Here is a 12,087-nt window from a genome sequence, read left to right on the forward strand (position 1 = left end):
TCTGTCTCTGTATCCCTGTCACGCAACCTGACACACAACTCAAACACGTCTGCTCACCCTCCCTCTCTCTGTTTCTCCTCCACACACACACACATCCCTCCCCCTCCCCCCCCCCCCCCCTCTCCCCCCAGATGACTTCAAGTCGGAGCTGAGGGAGCAGCTGCCCTTGATTGCGGGCTCGGCGGCGGCTGGTGTGGTCTTCATCGTGTCCCTGGTGGCCATCTCCATCGTCTGCAGCAGGTACACCTGGAAACACTTCCACCTGACCTCCACCTGACCCCCTTCTCGCCTCTTGCGGCGTCTGCGTCGTGCTCCTTTCGCCGTTTCGCGTTTCTCTCTCACACGCGCACATTCATGGACATTAGACACACACACACACACTTCTCTTGGGTAGTAGTATAAAAGCTGAAGGAAATACACAGGTCTTCAGAGGGGAATAGAGAAGAGGAGAATTAGCAGTGGTGGGAAAGGTTAGTTGAAGGTTGAATCTGAAAGGTTTCTTCTGGTTTGACCCCTTAGACTGATCAAATGAATCTGTACGTCTGCATTTAGCTCTCTGGGAGAATGAAAGTAGATTTTGCCGCAGTGTCGTACAGCTCCAGCGAGGCGTCCATCAAACAGGACAGCCTCTTTTGATGATGAAGCGCAGGTCGACAGATGAGAAGCACAGACATCCTATTGAGCTTAATTTAATTGGTCTCATTTTCATAAAGCTCGTTTGGTGGCGCTTACTCTCGGCCTCTGATTCAATTGAGATGGGTCGTTCTCAGACCTCAGTGACACACGGGCCGTGATAATCTCTCTTCTACCCCTCCTTTCATCTCCTCTCCTCTCTCCTCTCCCTCTCCTCTCCCTCTCCCTCTCCCTCTCCCCTCTCCCCCCTCCCTCTCCCTCTCCCTCTCTCTATCTCTATCTCTATCTCTCCCTCTCTCTCCCCCTCTCCCTCTCCTCTCCCTCTCCCTCTCCCTCCCTCTCTCTCTCTCTCTCTCTCTCTCTCATCTCTCTCTCTCTCTCTTCCTCTCTCTCTCTCTCTCTCTCTCTCTATCCCTCTCTCTCTCTATCCCTCTCTCTCTCTCTCTCTCTCTCTCTATCCCTCTCTCTCTCTATCCCTCTCTCTCTCTTTCCCCTCTCTCTCTCTCTCTCTCTCTCTCTCTCTCTCTCTCTCTCTCTCTCTGCTACCATAGGAAGCGGGCCTACACTAAGGAGGCGGTGTACAGTGACAAGCTGCAGCACTACAGCACAGGACGAGGTGAGATCCTTCCCCCATCTAGCTGTATGATATGATGAAACATATCTTTTTCTTAAACTAATGTATATATATATATACACGTATACAGATGTGCACACATGCACATTTATACTATATTCATATATGCACTCAATTTTTTATGTGATAGCACTCCGGGCCTGGGTAAGGAGGGGGTAGCTAACAGGCTGGCTCTGAGTGACTGTCACAATGTCCCCTTCCTGCTGTAAATGACACTGACTGACACTCATCTCTGACGGTTGGCGGTGAAACATAATGGAGATGTAATACTCGCTCACTTTGACCGGCAGAGGCCTGGATGATTACACGCACGTAGACACACGTAAATATGCACTGAAACGTGCAGTCAAAAAAATACACACCACACACACGCTGAGTCAATCTGGCACGGCTACAAACACTTACACAGGAGAAAGAAGGTGTACTCGGTTCAGGTCGTCCAGAAGCAGGAAGGCTGACTCGGGGGTTTGGCTAAGCCCTGACATGCCAAAACGTTTTTCAACATGAACCCTTTTCTGACACCACTTCGGTGATGTCTGTGGCTCATTAAAAACCTAAGATGATGTAAGGAAGAGAAGAAGGCAAATGATTGCAACCATCAAAAAAGTCATTCTGTCGCAAGCCTTCCTTTGAGAACCCAAAATGCAATTAGCATAAGTGGTGGAAATAAACAAAAGATGTGTGACTCTTAACAGCCCCTAATCATCAAATGAGCAATTTGGTGTATAGAGAAAAACACAGAAAAACACGATAAGTGCTCCCATTCACAGAACTAGTTCCCCCAACTCGCTGCAGCAATAATAACCCTGTTAGCCATAGATTGTTTTCGATTGTTTCTGTCAGGTTTTGACTGACGGTTTTGTAATTACTGCATTTAGTGTGGGTGTGTGTGCAAGCTTGTGTGTCTGAGAAGGCAGAATGAAAAAAAAACACTTTAATCCATCCTTGGAACACAAGAACAAGTGTTGTCACTCTAGACCAAGGGTTTTGTCATTGTGGCTGATGTATACACAACCATAGAAGCCATTTGCTTTGGATTTCGTTTTTTGCAATGGCATTTTATTGACTGTATGTTGGCTCAACTTCTTGGAGGGAAGAGGATGAGGGGAAAGGGTGTGGAAGTTACAGGGGAACACGGGGAGAGGAGGTGGAGAGGAGGTGGAGGAAGGCTCTGAAAACACATCTACACGTACTCACACACATACTTTACACACAAACACACACACACACACATCACCACACAACATCTTACTTAGCTTCAGGGAAAAATGGAGCTTACTCCGGATTAAGCACATGTTGCTACCACACAGTAAACACCAGCATATACTTACTGTACTGACTCTACCAGTTACTGCATCCAGCATCAACAACTTACTGTACTTACTTTATCAATGCCAGTTCAGATATATAACAAACATCTCATTGCATTCAGACAGACCCTCACATGCAGACTAATGACTTTTCATTTCAAACTTATTCATCAACCAAACCTTAAACACCCCTGTCACCACTATTCAGAACAAACACCCACTGATGCACAGTATACACACACAAACATTAAGACTCCACACAAACCTGGCACCTGGAGTCCGGTTGTATACTGGCCATCTTGAGTGGTTTACAAAAAGGGGCCAACATCTCTTTTCCCATCCTAAAGTTAACACAAATATTTGGACCAACTTCATTAGCACTCCGAGAAGCCAGTCACTCCAGTGATTAAGTTTAAATAATCTTAATTAAGGGGAAAAACAAAAAAGAACAGATTGATTGACCATCCCAAACGAACACTGTGTTGATCCCCATGTGATTTGCAGATCCAAGACTGATTTATCTTCCTCTAATGAGTCTCAGTGTGTGTGATGGATAAGATTTTCAACATCAAATACCCGCTAATTAACTGGGGTTTCATGCATGGAATGTATTTACTGAGCGGGGAAAGTAGATTACTGTGTATATAGTAAGTTAGGCAGATCACACAGAACAATGTCATGGCCGCTGTGTAATTGTAACACGCTGTACCCTACCACATGTTCTAAAACCGTTTACAACTATTGTGTAGATGAGTCCAGATGTGAGATTCATTATCTGATTAGTCTTCGTTTTACTGTGTGGATTGGTTTTTGTCCGTAAAAATGCGACATATTCCCGTGTGTGCTTGGCCGCCTAACGGCTGAGTGTGTGGGGGAGATCTACGGGCTCCTCTTTACCTACAATGCACTGCAGTATAGACCCACACACTCGCCCTCTACCATCATGTCTTCTGTTTTATAGGCCTGGCTAAAAGTAGAGCTGGTGTATGGATGTTTGGATGCGTTTGCCCTCACGTTCAGATCAAGGAGCCATGAAATATTAAAGCTTGTATTTATTTTTATCTGTGGGCCATAAAAAGATGAGTCCAGTTAAACAGGCCTGCACCGGAGGGAGGAGGAAATAAACTGTTTGCAATTTGAATTATACATGAAAGTGGGCTTGGGTCTGTGAAATGAAAAGTAATGGATTCAAGTGTGTGTGTGTGCGTGTGCGCGTGTGTAAGTGCGCATGAGCATTTTTCATTTATTTGGTGAGTGTGTGTTTGCGTGTTGACATTTCATGTGCAGATTTCAAGCTCCTCCCCAGCAATGCTGCTGCAAAGGTTTCTTGTATTTAGAATGTCTTAATGGAATGCAAAGCTACCCAACCCCACTGATGAATTAGTTTAAATCCAATCTGTATGGAATCTCTAATCAGCAATTAGATTTTCACCGATGGGTTCCATGGCAATTAATGGTCTAACTAGACACAGCTTTCTGTCAAGAGCAAGGTGAAACTCTCTGATCCCAGCAAGAACAGAACAGCCCTTGTTGCTGCTAGAGACTACTACCCGAACACACACACACACAGCTCGACAAATTGAGGAGATAACTAAGGGGTTTGATTTGAAACAGGGCTTTTTTGATCAGACAAACCCATCTGAAGAGTGTCCCTCAGTGTCAAGGCGGAAAAGAATAATTAGACGTCTGTCTGTGCTGTGACGTGCGTGTCTGTGTGTGTGTCAACACGGCTGTGTTGACAAGGGCTGCTTGCACCTCCCCTGCCTGTCTCATCTGCCCCAGAAACAAGCAGCCATCCCTGGTTGCTGAGCTGGCTTCACCTATCACAGGCTGGCACAAAGAGCTTGATAGTCCTGGGGTTTTTAATCTCTTTATGAGCTCCTATGGGGAGAGGCGGCTGGGAAATTGTTCCACCGCTATCAAAGTGCAGAGACTGCTGGCGTACAGAAAGAGAGAGAGATAAGGGAGGAAGAGAAGAAAACGTTGTTTTCTCTCGTTTCGCATCGCTCTCTCTTTCTCATGCCCTCGCACGCTCTTTCCCTTTCTCTCTTTCTCTCTTTCGACCCGGCCTGCTTAATTTCTGTCGGCTGAGTACGATTCATCAGGCACCATTTGTTGGTAGGGAGTTGAGTGGTCGGTACTATTTCTACAGGTCCACACTTATGAGTGGACCTAACAGTATGTAAGCCCTCCTGGTGTTAAAGTCCCACTTGGATATCTGCTGTGATGGGAGTACTGTACAGTAGAGAGAGGAGCTTGTTTCTGGAACAGAGGAGGCTGTTGAGAGAGATGTCAGCTGTGCAGTTGTCCCTTTTACTCCAGCTGCATCTCCATGCTGTCTGAACCTGCTGTCCCAGCACACTATCCTGGTGAAGACATGCTTTTCTGTCGACGAACCGTGTTCGATTTAAAATAGCCTCGAGGGTGTTGACTCAAAAGTCAATGCATTCGTATTGACGAGAGTGTTCGATTCGATTTGTGTTATGTATGTTGTTATATGTTGTTAATATATGACCTCACACATGTAAAGGCATTAGAATACTGTGTTCATCAAGGATACTGCATTGGCAGTCCACATCTAAAGATAATCAAACACTGAATCATAATAACTGAAAAACAATGAATAATAGCTGTTTGATATACTAATATGAATGGATTCATATGAACGGTTGTTTCCAGACATTCACATCAACACTTGGTTGTTCTAGAGCTCTCTTTGCGACCCGACATGTCTAACTGCCCCTCCCCACTCGGCTGCCCGACCCACTTCTCAGGCTCGCCGGGCATGAAGATCTACATCGACCCCTTCACCTACGAGGACCCCAACGAGGCCGTCCGCGAGTTCGCCAAGGAGATCGACGTGTCCACTGTCAAGATCGAAGAGGTCATCGGGGCAGGTAACGGTCGTAGACTGTCTCCGGATGAGTTTTGGGATCAAACGAGTTTGTCATCTTAGAAGTGCACTTGTCCAGTTTCAGGGTCCACAAGAGAGTTCAGTTTAGTCTGTGTGCGTAGACTCCAGATTCCAGGCACAGGGGTTTTAGCTGTAAAGCTGTCAGCTTCCTGGGGGGTGAGAGGAGGGTGGGGGGAGAGGGGAGGGTGGGGGGTGAGAGGAGGGTAGGGGCCTTTCACTCCGTGTTCACTCCGGCCTTTCACTCCGTGTTCGACCTTTCACCCTCCCCTCTCCCCCCCCACCCTCCTCTCACCCCCCACCCTCCCCTCTCCCCCCACCCTCCCCTCACCCCCCACCCTCCCCTCACCCCCCCACCCTCTCCCCCCACCCTCCCCTCTCCCCCCACCCTCCCCTCACCCCCCACCCTCCCCTCACCCCCCCACCCTCTCCCCCCACCCTCCCCTCTCCCCCCACCCTCCTTTCACCCCCCACCCTCCCTCTCACCCCCCACCCTCCCCTCTCCCCCCACCCTCCCCTCACCCCCCACCCTCCCCTCACCCCCCCACCCTCTCCCCCCACCCTCCCCTCTCCCCCACCCTCCCCTCACCCCCCACCCTCCCCTCACCCCCCCAACCTCTCCCCCCACCCTCCCCTCTCCCCCCACCCTCCCCTCTCCCCCAACACTCCCCCCACCCCCCGCCCTCTTTCCCCCTGGCAATGAGCGCAGAGACCTGGAATAGCTCCCATCTACCGTGCGGCTCAGCATCTGAGGTGTGAGGAAAACGACAGGGAAGGAAGGGGGGGGGGTCAGAGGGAGGAGAGGAGGCTTGCTAATTAAGGATTTCCGTTTTAGTTGTATTCCTCAATGTGGTATCTCGGCAGTTAGCCTGCTGAGCCCTGCCGATAATTAATCACTGGGATTGCAGATACGTAAGTTCGAGCACATTTGCCTTTTTGTTATTCAACTGTTTTGTTTTTTGTTCTTTATCTGTGAATTCCCTGGTTAGATAACGCTCCAAGATAGATGAGTCAGTGACAGTGATAGAATCTCAGAGGGACCTGAAAAGTAAAACCACAACTATTATTCTGCATGAGAGGTACTGTACTGCATGTCTGAATTGATTTCGGTCTGAATATGGTACAACTTTGAAAAAGACTTCAGGTCCAAAATGAGACAATCCCCTGAGCATTAAGATAAAGGTACCTAAAAATATGTCTACTGCATACAGCTTTCACTTTGAGTGCAGACCATGTTTTTTATTCCAGGGGACAACAGATGCCAAGAAACATGACAGATACAGTGCATACCAGAACTGCAGCTAGATCCACAGCAGACTGATTTGATCTCCTCATGTTGAGTTGTGTCGCACAAGCTCCCATAGCCCTCAAATACAGCTGTACTACATACCTCTCTCTCTCTCTCTCTCTCTCTCTCTCTCTCTCTCTCTCTCTCGCTCTCTCTCTCTCTCTCTCTCTCTCTCTCGCTCTCTCCCTCCCTCCCCACCTCCCCAGGGGAATTCGGCGAGGTGTATAAGGGCCGTCTCAAGCTCCCAGGGAAGAGGGAGATGTACGTGGCCATCAAAACCCTGAAGGCAGGCTACGTGGAGAAGCAGAGGAGAGACTTCCTGTCCGAGGCTTCTATCATGGGCCAGTTCGACCACCCCAACATCATCAGGCTGGAAGGCGTGGTCACCAAGAGCCGTCCAGTCATGATAGTTACAGAGTTCATGGAGAACGGAGCCCTGGACTCCTTCCTCAGGGTGAGTGGTAGCATGTCATAAATTGCTGTGTTTTTATTGGTCAACGCAAGATCACCTCACAGGGTGGTAGGTTTTGATTGGCTGTCCAGTAGTTGTTTCAATCAGCTCATTCTTTAACGTCTTTCAGAGAAATATAGATAATACATTAATATAGATGATTTTAAATCTGCACTTTGCAGCTAAATGCCAATCAAAGTTGTCCTCGTTGTGGAATGCTGGGGAGTGTGTGCCTGTGTAGAACAACAACTAAGGATTCTGTGCAAGAATCTGACACAGAGCAAAATTCACCGCAACAGAGACCACCGTTAAACACAACACAGGTTCCCGTGCTCCTCATTTGAGTGTATCTGGAAAAATATGTTGTCTTCCACCTTTTTCTTCATTCACACCCCCAGTCATTAATGGACTATCCGCTCCCTTTAGCAGCTGGCATCACACTGACATGCAGTTTAATCAATATTCAGGCAGTTTTTTCCCCCTCCCTCAATCTTGTGGATTGGTTTTCCACTCCACTTTGATCTAGGGCTGGTTTAAAGGGATCCTTTGAAGTTGGCTTTGCTAGCCGCCATATTCGAGTTGTGTACCCATCGATCTCCCCTAGCCTCTTATTTGTTAGTATGTTGCGGGTTCAAAGTCTATTCCTCTGAGCACTTAGGAGAGCTGGGTCTGGGGCTCAGTGTGTGCATGTTACTTACAGAGATGTCCGCCAGCACTCTGGCCTCTAAAGCTCCTCTGACAAACACATATAGTGAGGCTGAGGCTCAAGAATTGTAATTGAGTTCTCAAAATTAAAACGCCTCCTATATGTTGTTGAAAGTAAATGAACGAGGAGAGGCGCTCTCTGTGTCAACGGGAAGAAGTAAGAGGAGAAAGCGACACAAAATCACAAGGACCAGAAATATCCACTTCCTTTGTACAGGAAGTAGGTCGTACTCAAATAGATGTGTGGGGGCAGGTTAAGGCTGTTTGTCAGTGTGTTCACTTCGGTAGGTACTTTCGGTATGACAGCACATCTTGTACCATTGCCCCCGATTGTGCCCTAACCTCCTGCTTGTGGTGACAAGGAGGTGTCTGTAGGCTTGTCTCATCTGGAAGCCGGGTCCCACAGGACATACGTGTGTGGAGGGAACAGCTCCAAGTCTTACTCTCAGAACAAGGGACCAGATAAAGTTGGTTTTCACAATGCCAGAATGATGCTTTAAACTGCCTGACACATTAAAGAGAGCATACACCCAAAAATAAGGACCCCCAGTGAATCGTTTGCAACATAAACGGGTTTGTGTTTCCAGTTTGAATGCAGATGCCAGAAGCAGTTCGGTCCAGATGAACTCCTCGTAAAGGGATACTGTGAACGCTATAGCACAGAGGCACATGGCAGAACGCTCTTCTCATGTTGGGGCTTTTGAACTAAACTAGATTTTTGGCACTAAATCAACACACCTGTACTCTTGCTGTATGGGTTGAGATAATAACCACTCTTAGACCACTCATGAGATAAACAATCAAATGTAGATATTTATGTTTTGGCTTCTGTTGAATTTATAACACTACCATAAATCTTCGAATGATTTCCTTGTTGGTGAATGGCTTTGAGATGAAATATCTTCATCTGAGAATGTATTTAAATAGCTAACCTGAACAACTGTTTGTAAAATATGAACACAAAAAATGCAGCATGCATTCGCTTTTAGTGTCGAAATTATATATGGAGCACGAATGTAACTGATTACTGGTTTTTAGAGTGATAACACAGTGGATATCTAGTAGGAAGTCAATACTGTGTGTTGGCTCTGGAGAGTACCTGTGAAGTGTTTATTTCTAAGGATTTGCTCACCCACTCAGAACTGAATTAATCAGGTGGATCATATCCTTCCTTAATTCTAGCACATTAGTTCCCTAAAAAGGCTGTAGTTAAACCTGTGTACAACCAGTTCAGGTGTATAATTATGAAAAAGATGAAAGTTGGCTTGCAGGTGGTTACAACTGTTGTAAGATTGTTTTCACTGGCACAGGGACATCAACCGTGGGTAAGAGTCAAACATTCAGAAGAGACGGCCATTCATCTTGTCTAGTCTCGTACAGTCTCACCATGGCAATCCCGACGTTCTTATACACACTGGTTTCAGCCTGCGACATGCCAACCTGGAAACTCATTTCCCTCCTGTCTCCTTCTGTCTTGCAGCAAAACGACGGCCAGTTTACCGTCATTCAGCTGGTGGGGATGATGCGAGGCATCTCCGCTGGGATGAAGTACCTGTCGGAGATGAACTACGTCCACCGCGACTTGGCGGCGCGCAACATCCTTGTCAACAGCAACCTGGTGTGCAAGGTGTCCGACTTTGGGCTGTCGCGCTACCTGCAGGATGACACCTCCGACCCCAGCTACACCAGCTCTCTGGTGAGTCGCCCTGACGTCACCTGAGGCCACGCCCCACCGCACGCTTCCCTATCTGGGGCGTACATGTACATGCACGCCGTTTTCATCGCTCTGTGTTACTCTGCGGCCCCCTAATTCACCGTCTGGAACGATCCCCGACCTTCCCAAACCACTGTGTCTCCGCCAGCTTTCCATCACGCAGACATCATTCCCCATTCTTTGTGCGTTGAAACCTCCTTCATCCACTCTCGGCCACTTCCCCTCTCCACGTTCCTGTTTTCTCAGTCCGCGGGGCTCCTCCCCTCCTCCTCTCTCGGTGTCTCCGCTAGGCACGGCCGGCCGGGCAGCCTGTCACATCTTCATTAGCGTGGAGACGTGCTGCCTCCAGAGAGGGCCTCTCTCGTTGACATGCTGGAGGTGCACAGGGACCCCAGAGGGCACCCAGGCCACTCAAACTGACAGCTCCCTCTCCTCTCCACTTCTCCCTCACTCCCCCGGACCATCTCTCTCTCTCTCTCTCTCTCTCTCTCTCTCTCTCTCTCTCTCTCTCTCTCTCTCTCTCTCTCTCTCTCTCTCTCTCTCTCTCCCCCTCTCTCTCTCTCTCTCTCTCTCTCTCTCTCCCTCTCTCTCTCTCTCTGTTGTCTCTCTCTCTCTCTCTGTGTCTCTCTCTCTACCCCTTTCTGTTGCTCCTCATCCATTATTACTGGGGCATCATGGGAGGTGCAGGCCGGCTCATTAACTCCTCCACACTACAGATCTGTAATTATTAGCAGCTATCGTTAGTTCATCTTCTGTGTTTCCTCTCTGTAATTCACAACACACTCTGTGGCACTCGCCCCGTCACACCAGGGGCGCGTCATTAGGGGCTCCAAGTATGTGTGTGTGTGTGTGTGTGTGTATGTCCATAGTATGTGTGTGAGTGTGTTTTGGCTTGAATGCGTGTGTGCATGTTTACGCATGTGGGTGTGCCATACCACTTATTGACTTGTGTCTGAGACAGGAAGATGAATGAGTTTGGCTTTGTTGGTGATGTATGGTTTGAGTGGCTGTAGACAAGAAATATGTTTAGGAGACTTGTGCCGGAAAACCAGGGCCTGTTCTTTAGCTGGGTCAATTGTTTTTACAGGCAGGGGAAAATGCTGAAACCGTTGAATGTCATGAGGGAAAATTAGGATGACTACGTCCGGCACTACCAACGACATCCACAGGTAGACACACCTTAGATCTAAGAGATCCAAACGTAGTATTCGTGACGCTTCTTGAAAAGCCTAAAATAGCGCAACGTACTGTAATCGCTTTGTCTCTCCACAGCCAGTACTCTGCTGGTCCCCTCTAGTCAATGCTAGAATTTCGAGGGCTCCCAGCGGCCGCCGTTGATTGACAGGAAGCAGGCTTTCAGGTGTGAACAGGAAGTGTTAGAGGGTGCAAGGAAGGGAATGTAACCTTATTGGTGGGGGTGGTCTGTTGAACTGTTGATTGGCCCTGCTTTTGTCTGTCTGTGACCCCTGTGGCTAAGCTTTGCTGAGTGGGTGTCAGTGAACAACAAAGCAAAGCTAAACCTGTGGTATCCAGCACTAAAACCACTCACGGGACTGAGCCAACAAAGTCAAAGGTTACAATCGGATTATAGATTATCGGTGGCGTCTTGTGATGTGTGGTTTCGTTAAGATGAAGGCGTCCTTGGAGGCTGTTTTTGATGAGGACCGTGAGGAGCGATTCTGGTTTCACCGTTTGGGATTGCAGAGGTTGCGTACTTTCTTCGTTAATTGAAGACGGCTACTTGTTTTTTTACAGTGGTGCTCAAGGTCTTCCCGATAGAGGTTTTAAATTAGACAGCCGAGAGCATGTTTCTCTCCCTGACTGAAGCTAAATCCTGCACTGTTTTTTGCATGTGATTTTTTTTCCCCACTTTCTCTCCTCCATCCTTTCATCTTCTTTCCATCATCCTTCCTTCCTTCTTTCCTTCTTTCTTTCCTTGTTTCCTTGCTTCCTTCATTCCTTTCTTCCTTCTTTCTTTCTTTCCTTCCTTCCTTCCTTCCATCGTCTTTCCTTCCTTCCTTCTCTCCATCCCCCGGAGATGGAAGGTCTCTTCTGAGTGAGATGTTTGGGGAGTCAGTCAGGGGGTCCTTGGGTCCCGCTCATTCTTCTCTAATTAGGCTCCGCATGGCGCCCTTCACTTCCCGACCTCCGCTGCCTACCACCCGTGTGCTACCCAGTGAGCGTGCAGGCAGTCACAGAGGACAAGGCCGCGGGGAAGGAAGGCGAATCAAATTCCGCTGACACGCCATGATTTAGGTGCCCATCGACCTCGGGCTAAATTAATCACCTTTCTACCTCTCCTCCTTCCCTGGGTTTTCCACCCATTTCGGGGCACACCAATTACAGGGCTCAAGGTGTGTGTGTGTGTGTGGTTGGGTGCGATAATTGTGTTAACCCAGAGGCTGAAGGTCACACTGGATTGGCAGAGCAGACAGGGAGCC

The 12,087-nt window shown here is 48.2% G+C and overlaps 1 protein-coding gene across 1 annotated transcript; it reads left to right on the forward strand.

Annotated features, from left to right (window-relative positions):
* Nucleotides 1-130: 130 nt before the first annotated feature.
* On the forward strand, nucleotides 131-9,628 carry LOC134015555 (ephrin type-B receptor 1-like; the record flags this gene model as incomplete). The annotated part of the gene is made up of 5 exons (XM_062455099.1): nucleotides 131-240; nucleotides 1,185-1,249; nucleotides 5,352-5,474; nucleotides 6,983-7,230; nucleotides 9,413-9,628. Coding segments are annotated over exons 3-5 (576 nt in total), but the record flags the coding sequence as incomplete, so codon positions are not given.
* Between the last annotated feature and the right edge of the window lie 2,459 nt (nucleotides 9,629-12,087).

Source organism: Osmerus eperlanus, unplaced genomic scaffold (genome assembly GCF_963692335.1).
Source record: "Osmerus eperlanus unplaced genomic scaffold, fOsmEpe2.1 SCAFFOLD_665, whole genome shotgun sequence".
In the NCBI taxonomy this organism is placed as follows: Eukaryota; Metazoa; Chordata; class Actinopteri; order Osmeriformes; family Osmeridae; genus Osmerus; species Osmerus eperlanus.